The sequence below is a fragment of the Physeter macrocephalus genome, chromosome 11 (genome assembly GCF_002837175.3).
Source record: "Physeter macrocephalus isolate SW-GA chromosome 11, ASM283717v5, whole genome shotgun sequence".
NCBI lineage: Eukaryota > Metazoa > Chordata > Mammalia > Artiodactyla > Physeteridae > Physeter > Physeter macrocephalus.
The window spans coordinates 24,225,701-24,242,182 of record NC_041224.1 but is presented as its reverse complement, the minus strand read 5'-3'; the positions used below and the strand labels follow the sequence as shown (position 1 = coordinate 24,242,182).

At 36.3% G+C, this 16,482-nt stretch overlaps 1 protein-coding gene across 4 annotated transcripts in view; it reads left to right on the top strand.

Annotated features, from left to right (window-relative positions):
* LOC102985610 (protein adenylyltransferase SelO-like) overlaps positions 1 to 16,482 on the top strand; it is a 28,830-nt gene that overhangs the window by 11,778 nt on the left and 570 nt on the right. For 2 of the 4 annotated variants that reach the window (XM_028495808.2, XM_007108960.4), the window contains 10 exons: positions 491 to 560; positions 1,533 to 1,605; positions 3,070 to 3,153; positions 3,953 to 4,082; positions 7,261 to 7,305; positions 7,418 to 7,499; positions 7,601 to 7,693; positions 9,840 to 9,919; positions 10,746 to 10,789; positions 13,886 to 13,965. In XM_028495808.2, coding sequence (XP_028351609.1) covers positions 491 to 560; positions 1,533 to 1,605; positions 3,070 to 3,153; positions 3,953 to 4,082; positions 7,261 to 7,305; positions 7,418 to 7,499; positions 7,601 to 7,693; positions 9,840 to 9,919; positions 10,746 to 10,789; positions 13,886 to 13,965 — 781 coding nt within the window. Of the gene's footprint in view, positions 1 to 490; positions 561 to 1,532; positions 1,606 to 3,069; positions 3,154 to 3,952; positions 4,083 to 7,260; positions 7,306 to 7,417; positions 7,500 to 7,600; positions 7,694 to 9,839; positions 9,920 to 10,745; positions 10,794 to 12,080; positions 12,405 to 13,885; positions 13,966 to 16,482 lie in introns of those variants that run through there. The other 2 variants (XM_055087818.1, XM_007108961.4) reach the window with 2 other exon arrangements.

Here is a 16,482-nt window from a genome sequence, read left to right as displayed (position 1 = left end):
GCGGTACACGGGCCTCTCACTGCTGTGGCCTCTCCCGTTGCGGAGCACAGGCTCCGGACGCGCAGGCTCAGCGGCCATGGCTCACGGGCCCAGCCTTTCGGCGTCATGTGGGATCTTCCCGGACCGGGGCACGAACCCGTATACCCTGCATCGGCAGGCGGACTCTCAACCACTGCGCCACCAGAGAAGCCCGGTCTTGTCATTCTTTTTCCTAGCACTTGGAGGTTCTCAATGGATGTTTATTGAACTAATCTGAATTTGTAACATAATAAGATGGCATCTAATATGATCTTAGAAACATATTTCCACTTGTGACTGGTATTGAGGAAATATTTGTCTATGGCTATTTTGGGAGTAAAATCTTATTTTACTTTTTAAAATTATAAGCATGCATCTAATGAATTCATGAATGTCAGGAGTGGATTGAGATGATTGGATACTCAATACGCTATTCTGAGGAACACTGATGCTATCTCCCCTTTACCTCTAGGATGTTATTAGACTTCATCATACAGGAACACTTCCCCTCAGTAGATGTCAAGGAACCTAACAGATATTTGGTAAGTTTTTTTAAAAGAAAGGACAATGCTCTGTTTTCTATCATTGGCCAGCCACCATTAGTGGTTACAACTTAGTACTTAAAAATCTAAAGTTAAAAAAGGAAATGTAGAGCATTTTGAACATTTTGTTAAAGAAAGAGACGATGAACCACCTTGTAAACAAGACATAGATAAGGAAGTTGTTCTGTTTGAAAGGTATCTAGAAAAAGAGAACAGGTGTGACTACATCCTGACTATATACATTATTTTTTGAGCAGCATTTGTAACTTGGTCACATACATTGTTTTCTCACATGTTGGATATATAGGTATTTCTATAGTAGTAGTTCTAAAATAAATACATACATAATAGGCAAATGTGATTTTCTATTCTTGTGGAAAGTTTTTGATCTTCATTAACTTTTTCTTTCTTTTAACAGCCACAGAGAAGGAAATTCCATTATTTTTCTTGGTGACTCATTTCAAAATTTAATAACACATTTTGCTTACATTTAACTCCCTGTGCTGAATTCTAATGTTTTTCCTTTTCTTATTGTACATGAAGAAAACCTGGTCATAATACTATGCCTGAGGCTTGTATATATTATTTCTGGATCAATAACTCTATGTTCTTCCATTGTTTTCTTACATGTACTACTTTCCGTCTCTTTAGTCATCTTTTGGTCCACCTTTGAGAACACCTTTTTTTTTGCGGTACGCGGGCCTCTCACTGTTGTGGCCTCTCCCGTTGCGGAGCACAGGCTCCGGACGCACAGGCTCAGCGGCCACGGCTCACGGGCCCAGCCGCTCCGTGGCACGTGGGATCCTCCCGGACCGGGGCACGAACCCGTGTCCGCCTCATCGGCAGGCGGACTCTCAACCACTGCGCCGCCACCAGGGAAGCCCGAGAACATCTTTTCATGTTGGAAATTGGAAGATCCTAAAAGAACATATGTTACTGAAAAATCTGAAAATTTTCTAAATTTTATTTTAGGATTTTTTTTCTACTGTGGTGTCTGAGACGGCACAGCTTATTGCCTTGTGGATGTCTGTTGGTTTTGCTCATGGTAAGTTATCTACTGACATTTCATGCTTCTGATGAGAAAGCAGAATTAATTTGTTGAAGCAGAAGACTTCTTTTTTGTGTATTTCAAAATATTCCTGCCAGTGAGCAGGAATAACATTTATAATATATGAATTTATTTTTAGCAAGAGAGAAACAGTTTTCTCATGTTTAAAATGATTTTGAATGGAACAGATACACAGAATAAGCATCCTCGACCTGTTGATGTTGTTACCTGTAAAGCTTTTTAACCTTGTGAGTATATATTTTATTAGGTCTTTTAAAAGCTTTTTAAAAAACCATTAATCATAAAAGCACTACATGCTTATGGTAAAGAATTTAAAATATACAGAAGTGCATGTGAGTTCTGTTCTCCAGGAGAATCATTATTAACCATTTTATCTCAATTCTTCTAGACTTTTTTTCGATGGTATTCATATATCCCCTACAAAAACAGTAGGGCTGGCTTGTGTGTGTCTGAAGCCATTAACTGTGTGGGGTTACATTGGAAGGAATATCTGCCTGAACTAAGAATAACTGTCTTAAAACAAAAGCAAGTCACATATGTACTAAGGTCTCTAGATAAATGTGAAAGGGGGATCCCACATTGTAAAACTTCTTGAAATCTGCTTTAATTACATCCTCGCTGGGTCTCACTGTGGTGGGTGGGGTGGTGAGCAGGGGGGTGTTTCAGAGGTTTTGCTGTTATGAACTGTGCAGCAGTGACCACCATGCAGTTGTATCTTTACATTCTCGAAGGTGAGTTTCTGAGGATAAACTCCTGAAAGTGGACTGGCTGGATTCGAGTCTATATATACACTGAACATTTTGATAAGCAGGGTCATCCTGCTCTAAAAAAGGTTGAAACTGTCTTCACTGGACACTGTTGCCACCACGCCCAGCTATCCTATATTGGGCTGGTGTATGCATTCCCTGCGTCTCTCCTGCCTCACACCCCGCCCCCATCCATGACCCGCTCCCCCACCTAGGAGGTCACACTCCCTCGCTACACACTGCTGGTGGTCTGCAGCTAAGGACTGTTATGGGGTACATATCCATATTTTTACCTTTTCCCCCTCTCACAATTTTTGAAAATTAATTAATGTTGTCTCTTTAGTAGTCTCAATTCCATTCCAAATAACATATATTTTTAAGTAAATGCTAGAAATTCAGGATAAATGAGAGGAGCTTTCATTTCTTGGGCCTTTTGTTCCTGTAGTATTTGACATCTTTGGTTGTGGAGGAAGTATACAACGAAAGGCTAAATTTAATTTTAAAATACAGTTTTAATATATATCAAGCTATTTGACTTCACCAGTTAAACTTTCAGTTGATAATTTAATTTTGTTTGATTTCTAAAACAAATGCATTTTCATGACCTTTCCTATTCTGTATAAATTTTATACAGTTAAAAATGCTTTATTATTTTATTGTCATGTTTGGGCATCTTTTGTTGTTGTTGTTTTAGGTGTTTGTAATACTGATAACTTCAGTTTGTTATCCATTACAATTGACTATGGTCCATTTGGTTTTATGGAGGCCTATAATCCAGGTATGTATGATTTATACGTATATTCCTTATTTCACTAAGAATATTATCACTAGTTTATTTTAGATAAACCATTATAGCTAACTCAGTAGTGGGGTGGTAGAAAGAATTGGGTTCATTCATAAAACGGTCATTTTGTGGGCTACTCAATCTTCCAGGTGCCACAGGGGTACAGTATTGAGTCCTTTGTGGTCTCTGCCCTCAAAAAATGACATATTAGAGAAGATGACATGACGGGAGGAAGGGAATATGTTGTCAGACAGACATGGTGGGTCTGAGTTCTGGCATCTGATCCTTAATCTGTGCCCTTGGATGAGTAACTTAACCTCCCGCTTTACTAATCTGTAAAAGGATCAGAGCAGGCTTTGTGGGGGACATGCTATCAAGTTGGAGTTTGAAGTACATGTGTGGTAACCTGGAAATTCTTGGAGGTTAGAAATGTATTCCTCTATTAGGCAAATAATCATATTTAAAAAGATTTTCATGTGCATGGGTATTAAGTATTTACATTACTTTGAAGTTAAACGTTTAATGTCAGAAAGATTTTTAATATATATAAATTTATTAAGTTTAAATATAAACTTAAAAATGAAGAAAGAGGGACTTCCCTGCTGGTCCAGTGGTTAAAACTCTGCGCTTCCACTGCAAGGGGCATGGGTTTACTCCCTGGTCAGGGAACTAAGATCCCGTATGCCACGTGGCACGGCCAAATAAATAAATAAGTAAAAATTTTTTTAAAATGAAGAAACTATCTATTATAATTATCCCCACTGTAAAGCAATAGTATTTTTGCTCTAAACAGATTTTGTACCAAACACATCTGATGATGAAAGAAGATATAAAATAGGAAATCAGGCTAATATTGGAATGTTTAATTTAAACAAGTTGTTACAAGCTCTAAATCCATTACTGGATCCTAGGCAAAAGCAACTGTGAGTAAATCCTAAATCTACTAATTAAATCTGTGTGAAAATATATTTGTATAATGATCATTTTTTGAAAAGCAAGAAACATTTTAAAAACCATACTATTTAATCTTTAATAACAAAGGCTTTCAAACTATATATATGTGTGTATATCAATTTTTTTTGGGGGGGGGAGGTACCATTTTGGTTTTTTTCCATAGTTATCAGGATAAAGTGTTTTCCTATTTATTGCTTTTTAGGTGCTGTGAAATCATGGTTTATTTCATCTTTGATCCAAGGGTTATTTATCACTGTGTTTCTGAATTTCTAAGTAGTTGGGCTTATTCTGTCCATATTTTTATGATCAAAGAACGTGTTTGGTAAAATCTAGTCAAAATGTGTTACAGTTTCTTTATGGTCCAACATAATAAATTTTTGTACATTTTCATGATCATATAAAAAATGTGCACAAACGTTTTAATATATCAAATTGAGTGTCTTGAGTATATTATTCAAGTCTTTTATAATTCTGTTTATTTTTTATCTGTTAGATAAGTTTGACTCATAAGAGATGTGTATTAAAATCTCCCACTTTAATTGTATTTTTAGCAAGCAATTTTTTCTAATTGTTTTGAATTTGTGCAATATGCCGTTATTGGTACATACTGATTTTTTTCTTATATTTCCTTCAGAAAATGTGCCTTTTATCCTAATACAGTGACCCCCTTTATCCTGATTAATACTTTTAGCTCTCAATTTCAACTTATCTGATATTAATATTCATGCTTACTTTTGTTGTATTTGCCTTGAATCTCACTTTATTTTTTCTTTATCACATTGTTTTAAAGTATGTTTCTTATAAAAGTAAACAAAACACAGCCAGGTTTTAACTCAGTGTGATGGTTTCTGCTTTAATAGACGTATGTGGGCTTTTCACATCTATTATAATAATTGATTTATTTCATTCCTTCTGTCTTACATTGTGTTTTATTTTACGTGTTAGTTTCCCCCTATTCTCCTTACCTTTTTATGATTTGAGGAACTTATCCATTCCTCTACAACCCCCAACTTAGATTTGGAAACTACTGCATTCCCCACCCCTCATAGTTATCTTGTTTTTCTGCCACTTTCTCTACTGTTATATGAGAACAAGTTTCCAAATATTTTCCCTCACTAAGCTATTTGCCCGTTGTCTTTCCCTCCATCCCAATGAGACCTTTAGAATGCTTTTGTTTTACCTCTAATTACCCAACTGCTGCATTTTGCTAAGATAGTTTAATATTTTGAATTTCAGACTGTTAGTAGGTTTTCCGTTGAAGCATCTCTCTTCTATTTTGAGTCTTCGCCCTTAACACTCCACTCCCCTCCCTGCATTTCTAGTCATTTTACTGCTTACTAACATTGTTTTGATTATTTTTTTTAATTCCATCTTGAAGTCTCTGCCTTGATTACTTTCTTAAGTATTTGACTCACATGGGGTATATAGGTGATATACTTTCTGAAATCTTACATAACCATTAATATTTTCATTTTACGCTGATTGAGATGTAGGATATTAGATAAAGTATGGATTCAGTTGCTTGTAACAGAAATCCCAAATAATAGTGGTTTGAACAAGAAGGACATGTATTTTTCTCTCACATGAAAGTATGGTAATTCATGTTGGTAATTCAGGGCTGGTGTGGGGACTCAGTTGTCTGAGTCCCAGACTGCTTTTAGCTTTCTATGCCACCATCCGTTGTCTGTGGCCCTCATGGTCTGAGATGGGGCCATCTATCACATCCATATTCTAGGTAGGAGCACGGAGAAGAAAAGAGGCAAGTCCTCAATACTGAAGGACACATTTCAGAATTTGTACACATCACTTCCCTTATTTCGCCTTGGCCAGGACTTAATCATATAGCCATATACATGTAGTGGCCTTATACTGTATCAACTTAGCTAAACTGGTCCAAAAATGCCCTTCCCTGTATGGTCACGGGTTAGGTTGGCCACAAGAGAAATTGCCAAGATCTGGAAGGCAGACGAGAAGCAGCAGTGTTTACACCCAGAGGGCTGGTATAGGGTTGGGCACTACTGCAGCTCACATGCCTTGTCAGCGGCTGGATTTGAGCAGAGGCGTGAAGGAGTCACAGGAGCAGCCACAGAGATATGTGGGGGAAGAGGGCTATAGGCAAGGGAATAGCCTGTGCAAAGGCCCTGCGGCAGGAGTGTGTGGGGGTGTTTACGGAACAGCATGAAGGCCAGGGTAGCTGTAGCAGAATAAGCAAGGGGAAGAGTCTTAGGAGATAAGGTCAGGAAGGTCAGGGGAGTGGAGCTTCAGAGTGTGTTGAGCATCTGTATAATTTAGAATACATTAAGAATGTTAAGAAATAGACAATTTGTTTTAAAATGGGTTTAAGGTTACTAACTCTTTAATTTTTAAATTTTTATGAAGTATTTCACTATTTTCATACATTCAGGCAAATAAAATGTTATTGTATTGGGTGACGTATCTGTAATGCATTATTTTGGGTCTAAGATAATTTTTAAAATACGCCAGGGCTTCCCTGGTAGTGCAGTGGTTAAGAATCCGCCTGCCAATGCAGGGGACACAGGTTTGAGCCCTGGTCTGGGAAGATCCCACATGCCGTGGAGCAACTAAGCCCGTGTGCCACAGATACTGAGCCTGCGCTCTAGAGCCCGCGAGCCACAACTACTGAAGCTCACGCACCTAGAGCCCGTGCTCCGCAACAGATAAGCCACCACGATGAACAGCCCGCGCACTGCAACGCAGAGTAGCCCCCGCTTGTCGCAACTAGAGAAAGCCGGTGTGCAGCAATGAAGACCCAATGCAGCCAAAAATAAATAAGTAAAATAAATAAATTTAAAATAAAATAAAATACACCCAAAAAAGCCATTTATATAACTCTTTTGGTATTATAAAGACATATTAACATTTATCCTATAAGCTAATTGTATATAGTAATATTTCAGGAGTTACCTGATTTGACTTATACTGTATCCACATCTTTGAGACAGTAAATTTATATTGACAGTTTTCTCTAAGATATGATATACAATTAAATCACTAAATCAGAATCAGTAGTATGTAATCGAATGCTATTTAATGTATGAGAAGGTTCACTTTGTTCATGTAAAATGTAATTCAAGAATGTTAATATTTAATCAAGGTTTAACGGTGCTTTCTTTTTTCTCCCTATAGTGCTGCTCAGATTCTTGAGGGGTATCCCATTCTTTATGATACAAGGTTTGTTGCTTGTTTGTTTTAGCACATATTAAAGCATCCTGCTTGGTTTGAGGGCAATTCTTAAAATAGTGAGAAATTTAATAACAAATCAAATTGACATTTCTCCTTTTAGATTTAGAGAATTGTTCAAAGCCAAATTGGGATTACTTGGAAAAAGCAAGGGTGATGATGATTTAATTGCCTTTCTCTTACATGTGAGTTTATCATTTTATCTTTTTTTCCTGATTAACATTTGAATGACTATTCTGTATATTCTTCAAGAATTGAGGTTGCTAAATGTAAGTATTTTCATTAGCTCATGGAAAAGACAGAAGCTGACTTTACAATGACATTTTGGCAGCTCAGTGAGATCACTCAAAGCCAGTTACAGGAGCTCAGCATTCCTCAGGTATTAATTTGTGACTTTTGGCTTTTTTCTTAACTCAGTTTTCTTTAACAGATTTGTTGAGGCATAATTTACATACCCTAAAATTCTACTCATTTTAAGTGTACAAGTCAATGATTTTTAAATAATTTACAGATTTGTGCAGTTATTGCCACAATTCAATTTTAGAACAATTCCATCACTCTGAAAAGATCCTTTTTGCCCATTTGCAGTCAATCCCTTTTTACCACTTCCATCCCCAAGCAACTACTAGTCTACTTTCTGTCTCTTTTCCCTTTCTAGACCTCCCCTGCAAATGAAATCATATGATATGTGGTCTTTTGTGTCTGGCTTTTTCGCTTAGCATATTTTTGAGGTTCACCCATGTTGTAACCTGTATCAGTGGCTCTTTCCTCTTTATTATTTTTAAGATCTTTTAAGTATGCCTTAAAGTATTATTATTTCCTCTTTATTACTTTATTACTCCCTTGTATGGATGGACCACATTTTGTTTATCCACTTACTAGTTGACAGACATTTGGGTCAGTCCCACTTTTTGGCTATTGCGAACAAATACTACTATGAACATTCATGTACCAGTTTTTGTGTGAACATATTTTCATTTCTCTTGGGTAGATACTAGGAGTGGAATTGCTGGATTGTTTAGCAAATTTATGTTTAATTTTTTAAGGAACTGCCAAACTGTTACCAAAATGGCTATTCTTAATTCAGTTTTAAGAAAGTTGTTGCCTTTTTTTTTTTTTTTTTTTTTTTTTTTTTGTGGTACGCGGGCCTCTCACTGTTGTGGCCTCTCCCGTTGCGGAGCACAGGCTCCGGACGCGCAGGCTCAGCGGCCATGGCTCACGGGTCCAGCCGCTCCGCGGCATGTGGGATCTTCCCGGACCGGGGCACGAACCCGTATCCCCTGCAACGGCAGGCGGATTCTCAACCACTGCGCCACCAGGGAAGCCCGAGTTGTTGCCTTTTTATTTCAATACTAATCTGCTACATTTATGGAATAATATGGGTATTAACCAGAAGACTCCCACTTATTATAGATTTTTAGAAACATAGCTCTATTTATAAGGTGTAAGTCTTTTATATTGCAGTCATTGTTTTTATTATTTTTCAGATGAAAATCTAGCCATATTTTTTAAAATTTCAATTTCTTCATTATATTTCATGACTTCTGTGTTAACTAAAAGAAATTATTTATATATAAAAACTATTTGTGTATAGTTCTCACAGGTATGTAATAGCCATAAATTACGTTTTTAGGAGTGATTTGAATAAAAGAATGTCTACCTGTTCAGCAAGAAATCCAGCAAAATGTTAACCAATAAGCATCTTTGATATAATTTAAAAATTATTAATGAACTATCAGAACTAATTATCATTTAATGTGAGATTTAACATTTAACATTAACTGAGACAAAGTAATGTTAAAGTGATTTGAACGAGTTCTTGACAGATGTTAATATTTAAATTACTGAGTGTTGGGAAAATTTGAGAGATCGTTACACTTTTAATCATTTTAATAGTTAATTTCTGTGTCTTCTGAATTTCAAATCTTTTTAACTCCCTAACTCTTAACTAGAGCTAATAGCTTATTTGTGTTCCCTTAGCCTTTATGTATATTTCTGTAACACTTCTAAAATGGCATTGACTTGTTTACACACTTTCCTTTTTAAAAGCAGGAATTATGTCTTATTAATTTTTTTATCCTTCCCAACTAACATAGTTCCTAGCACATAGTTGACATTCCATAAATATATATTAAATGAATTAATAGATAACCCAATAAAACACAGTTGCAAATTAAATTTTTAAAGTAAATTATATATTAAGTGAGTGTTCCCTATTTAAAGGAAGGGTTTTGATAATGTAAGTATTCACATGTAATATCTATTTATAAGAACTATGTATATTTTTTATTTCTCTTAAATCATGCCATTACATGGATCTCCATGAATTAGAATTTGAGTTGAAAGTTATATAAAGAAAAGGAAAACATTATTCCTTTTTAGTACTACTTCTACTTGAAATAGAGAACCTTAAGAGAAATCTGGATGTTATAAATTTATTGTTAAAGTACATAATTTAAGGGACATGAAGTTAAAATAAAGTGAACAAATATTAATAAGCAGTCTATTACTGTATTTTCTTCTAGCAATTCTGGGCACTGAAAATGATCTCAAAGCACAAACTCTTTCCTGCCTGGGTGTCCCAGTACCTTTTGAGACTGAAGAGGTAAGGTAACCTAATCACTTCTTGAGAAAGCATGTAATGTATTACTTTAGCATCCTCAACCCATCAGATTCCTCACTTCCTTTCCATTTTTCAACATTTCCTTTTTATTCCTGGGAAGTCTGCTCTGGCTGAGGAGTGTCTGGTAACATCTCACCCACGCAGAGAGTACCCTTCTGTTCACCTCAACTTTGATAATGCCGTTCCCGTGTCCTGAGCCCAAGTCTCCCAAGCCTTGAAGCTCTGGAGAGAGAGCGAGCTCCCCAGGCTTTCATCCAGTGTCTATAAATTGTCACATCTTATACAATCATCAGAAGTTACTTTGCTTCGTTAACGGTCACAATGAATCGGAAGCAACAAACATGAAAGAGTAAAGAAATTGTAGGTAGTGGTGGCTGAAGGGAGAGACAGGAAAACCACAGGACGCACAGGAGCAAATAGCCTGTCACAGTTTAATGGCAGCTGCGGGCTATTCATAAGGATGACCCTGAGTAATGAAGAACAAGTTAAATTATTTTCAGAAAACTATGTTTTAAGATAAGGAAAGAGAGGTGCCAGAACGTTTAGATTTTTTTTTAGACAAAAGTATTTTTTTAATTGGTAAAAATAAAAGTTTTGGTATTATCTAAAATAACTAAATAAGATAGTATTTTATATATTGTTTAATCAAACAGTATTTTCTGTCTTCCCTTCAGACACTGATTCAATGTGATTTTTAATTTTTTTTTCAATATTTGTCTTGTGAAATAATTCTCACCCTTTTGGAAAAAAGATATGATTTGGGGAGACAGTGATTATTAATTCTGTTCTTTGTTCTGTTCATTTTTAGTAACATGAATGATTCAGATTCTGAAAGAAGAAAAAGAATGACAAGTAGGTAATCCTTTTGATTTTTTCAGCTTGAAGGATTATTACATAAAAGCAACAGGAAGTAATTACTGGAAGTAATTACTCCCAGTTTTCAAAACCTGGAAAACTGGAAGTAATTACTTGAGGGAACTGGATTTGTTGTTTTGTTTTTAACTACAAAAACTCTAGATGAGTGTATTTTAGTTGAGTTGAAGTGTCATATATAAGCCTTTCCAATTTCAGATGACTTTTAACTTGACTATGATAGCCCTGCTTTCAATAAGTTTGCATATTGATGTTAAAATAATATGGCCTTAAAAGATGGTGGAGAGACAAGGAAGGTGGTGTGGTTTATGGTGGAAAGAACATGAGTTTTGGAATCTGACAGATGAACCTCATCTTGCCACTTTTTTGCTGTATAATATGAAAGATATTTAACTTTCCAATTTTCAAGGCCTTTAGCTATTATAAAATGGGCATATTTTGCAGGGATGTTGTAACGATGAGCAATAATATATGTAAGTTATCTTGTTACAGTGCCTGGGCCATAATACACATCTAGTAAATGGTAGTGCTAAAAATAAATCACCTTTGTATACTGCTTTCAGTTTACCATGTGACTTTACACTTGGCTTGGAGAAGGAAAAAAAAGGGAGTTAGTCCTTTTTGCAATATGGGTTCTAAGAAGATCAAAGAAGTTAAGACAGAAGTACTCAAGTCCTGGAGTACTCTTGCCTTACTTAGGACTGGTGTGGAGAGCTAGTGTGTGTCATCAGGGCGGCTGATTCATGTTGATGAAATAAGAGTGATGCTAATATTCCACGTTAAGTTAGAGGATGGGACTGCTTCTTGACTCAGGACACTATTGTAGAAATAAAAGCAAGCTGAGTTTTTACAACGAAGTGAGTAATCAGTCTTTGGGGCTCAGCATGGATTTGGCTGCCAGCCACTTATGTTCAGTGGTGCAATCATACCAAATTTATAGGCCAGCTCAATATGGACTATATCAGCAATTAAGAGAAAAAAGAAATTGAGATAAGAAAATGTCGTGGCTGTCTTTAGGATTTGGATTTGTTTGGTTATGACAGGACGGATGAGATGGTAAGATGAAAGACATTTAGTGAATTCAAGGCTGAAGCTTTGAATTATTTTAGAGAAATAATAAATGCTGAACAGTGTACTCTCAAGGAAAGGAAAAATTAATTTCCATAATGAGCAATGGGAAAAAGTTCCAGACGAGATTAAAAAAATGTACAGAATTAGGTAACTTCAAAGAATCCTATGAACCGATCTACAATTTTCTGATTTCAGGTAGTTTGTATATATCAACACATAATTTGATCCACAGTACTTCTGCTTGCAGCTACAAGTCCCAGCATATTTAACAGTATTTCGTTGCCAGGTTTCTATAAAGTGTTGGTCAAGTTTGTTAAACTTTTAACTGGGTGACTCCACTCTCCCTCAGCGTAAGTCGACTGCTTCCACAATTTCCCTTGCATGTCAGTTTCCTTTTCGTCTAAGGATTATATACAGTAATTGTGTATATGTTTTTATTTTAAAAGAGTTCTGCATGAATTCTTTAAAATTTGGAAGATGCAAACTTGTAGAAAGAATAAAAAGATTCCCATCACTCAACCACAGTTGCTATTCACTTTTCGATGCATTTATTGACACTTCTAGTCTTTTTCTGTGTGTATTGATTAGGAGAAAATGTAGTAGTAATCATATTATGGTATAATTTTAGATCCTTCTTTTTTTCACTAAAAATAAACATTTCCCCTGACTACTTCATTCTTTATAATGTAACATTTTTAATGACTGCATAATATATCTTTGAAAGGGTATGAAATGTTTCACTTAACCAGTCCCCTATTAATAGGCATTTAAGTTGTTTCTAGTTTTCCTTAATATAAATAATGCTTTTTAATGTTTAAATTTGTTCCCATAGACTATATTCCTAGAGAAGTAGAATTACTGGGTCACAGGGCACTTGTATTTTAGATTATCTGTCATGTCTTGGCAGCTCTTTAAAACCAAGTCAAAGTGGAATTTGTAATGTTCCCTCCATTCAAGTAACTCAGAAAAATGTTGAGAATCACAAAACAGTGATTTCTGGAGTCCTCTCAGAATTTCTTTCAAGCCAGTGAGGATAACCATCCCTCCTTTCCACCTAGTTGATAAATTATCTTGGAAAAGTCTCATCTCAAATAAAGACATAATTTCTGGAATGCGCCATTATTATAATACTTTTTTTTTTAAGATTTAATTTTATTTATTTTTGGCTGTGTTGGTTTTTTGTTGCTGTGCACAGGCTTTCTCTAGTTGTGGCGAGCAGGGGCTACTCTTCGTTGCGGTGCGCGGGCTTCTTCTTGCGGTGGCTTCTCTTGTTGTGGAGCCTGGGCTCTAGGCACGCGGGCTTCAGTAGTTGTGGCACATGGGCTCAGTAGTTGTGGCTCGCAGGCTCTAGAGCGCAGGCTCAGTAGTTGTGGCGCACGGGCTTGGTTGCTCCGCGGCATGTGGGATCTTCCTGGACCAGGCATTGAACCCATGTCCTCTGCATTGGCAGGCGGATTCTTATCCATTGTGCCACCAGGGAAGTCCCTATAATACTTTTTAGTATGAAAAAATGCATGGTTACTATGAAAAATATAAATTTACAGAGAGTTTTGCCTGCATGTAACCTTTCCTATTTGCTCTTGGCAACATCAGCATTAAGCAGTCCTACTGAGTCAGACCTGCATTCTGTGTTTGAATGTTAAAAGCAGCAACTTTTTTCCTCCCTTCATTTGGGCTACAGTATGAATCTTCTACTTTCTCCCAGCTTTATAAAATGCTTAGTGGACTGAATATGGTGAAAACCAAATTAATGATGAAACACTGAAAAGAAAAATAAAACATAATATTGCTCATGATGTGAAAAAAAAGTTTTTCCTGTACCATAAGGTAAAAAATACTGTACATTGTTTATAAACAATCAGAATTGACTGATGCTGATCATTCTTCTCATTTGAGCCTTCCGGCAAAGTTCTTAAAGGTTATGTCATTTCAGTGGTAATTTCGCATGGCCTGTGTCAACTTAGTAATTATTGTTCCATGATGAACTCTTCCCTCTTGTTTAAGCTGTTAATCCTATATACGTGCTGAAGAACTGGATGGCAGAATCCGCAGTGCAAAAAGCAGAAAGGAACGATTTTTCAGAGGTAAGTTGGTTGACTTTTCTGGGCTTATTTTTATTAATTTAAAATATATCGTACTTTAAACACCCTGATTTTGTTTGCAGACATGCTAAACCATACCTTTGCCAGCACCAGCTTCCCAGCTTCTCATTACCTGGTCTCTCTTTTTTTTTTAATCAGTGAATCATTTTCTTGTATTTCAAAATTTATTCTTTAATGTGTTTAAAATTTTAAATATTCATTTGATATCATATCTACATTATTTGAACTTCTGAGGGTCTGGTTCTGCTAGGCATTGTTTATGTTTAGGGATTTTGGATTTCAATCTCAGAAATCCAGTGAAGCCTGATTTGAGGGTGCATCTCTCCAGAGGGAATTAGCTTTTGCATCTACCAGGCATCTATGGCACTAGCAAGCTGGGTCCATGAAATGAAATCCTGACATCCGTGAAGATGAATGCACTGGATCTATACACATCAGCTTGGATGAATCTCACATATAATGTTTGGCAAAACAAGCAAGTGGCAAAGGAATACATACAATGTGTTACCACCCCAATTTAATCTAAACATGTAAAATCATATCTTTAGGGATATATGCATATATAATAAAAGTAACAAAATGAATAAAGATGATATCATCTTTGGACAGTGATTGATTTGCCGTAAGGAAGAAATTCGAGTTAGGGAAGGATATTCAAGGCTTCAACCATAATGGAAGCATTTTATTTCTGAAGCTGAGTGGAGGATACACAGGTATTTGTCATATTATTCTGCATACCTTCTTCTATGCCTCAAATATTTCCTAATTAATTGTTTAAAAATGCACTGCACACAGTGTATTTCTTAGAAGAGGAATAGCCCCAGCACTCTTGCTGTCACTCTTTTGTCCTGTGCTGGAACAGACATTATTAATGATCACGGCCCCCTTTCTCTCTCAGATGGGTCACAGCCTTAGGATCCTTCTCATCACAGCATGCTGTGTGGTCACTACCAGCTGATCAGAGTGGGCACGATAGAGAAACTGTTCTTGCTATTTCTAATTTGGAACTTGCATTAACTTTACATTTCAGTAGTTTAATTAGCCTGACAAATCTAGGTTTTCATTTTAGAAAATAAAATATTTTTAAGTGTAATCTTTTTAGGGTATTAAGGAAAAACAAAGAGAAGGAAGCTAACTCAGTATTTATCTTTAGATAAATTAGTCTAAGCTGGGGAAACTAAACAGTGTTTAATAAGATGTTTTTGTTGCCTTGTTTCACCTTCTTTCCCTCTCTTTTGTTCCCTCCCTGTTTTCTCCCTTCCCTCAAAATTATATTTGAGTAAGGATGCAGTGCCCACCTTGGGTGGGGAGGTGTCTTCCTAGGTCCAAGTAAACGTTCAGATTCAGAAGACTATTACAGGCTGCTTTTGGCCCCCCTTGATTCAGAAAGATACAGGACAGAAACACAGCTTACAGCAAGGCACCGTTAGGTTCCTCCTTTCAGGAGTTCCTGAAGCATCCACGCAGGCAGGGAGGTACAGCGGTAAAGCTCAGGTGCAGGGGGACACGATCCACACTGAGAAGATGCAGGGGAAGCCCTGGCTGAAAAGCTGCACGGTCTACAGAAACCAGTATCTCTTCTAACAGCTCCATGGGCATAGTTTCCAACATCCCCACAATAGACCTGCCTTATACCGTGAGTTCCTACACTAAAGGAAGTCCAACGCATTCTATCAGGTGTTTACAGTTCTCCCAGGACAAATGCTATTTGTCAGTCATAAGCCGTGTTGTATGGTGATACAGTGGACATACATATACCACCTTATCAGGTTACCAGGGGAACAGATCCAGAAAGTTAATTAAGGGTTAAATTCTCATGCAGGAAAAGAAAAAGATCTTGTTCAACTTTTAGACCTATAACTCTTTACACATAAAACTTGTGTTTACATTCCTACATCAAATATTTCTTGAGAATTCACCCTCTGCGAGTTGCTGTGGAGAAGTATAAAAATCTATTCAGGGAGCTTTGAAACTAGTAGGTAAGATTAGATAGGTAAAATATTTATTATATATACTTTTTAAATGGAGGTATAGTTGAAATATAACATTTTGTTAATTTCAGGTCTACAACATAATGATTTGATATTTGTATATCTTGTGAAATGCTCACCACAATGAGTCTAGTTAACATCTGTCACCATACACAGCTACAATTTTTTTTTCTTGTGATGAGGACTTTTGAGATCTATTCTCTTAGCAACTTTCAAATATACATACAGTATTATTAACTATAGTCACCATGCTGTACATTACATCTCCACGACTTAATTATTTTTATAACTGGATGAAAATATACATTTTGACCCTAGAATTATTGCTGAAAGAGGTGTCTTTGTTGATCCCTCAGTTTATACCATGGGACAAAATTGCAAATGAAGCAGTATGAATTGGAATCCATGCCCTTGATTTGGAAAGAGTGTAAATCATTGACATCCTTTTATTTTTATAAATATTTTAGAAAATTATAATTCTCTTAATGCTGTGAAGGAATTTAGAAAT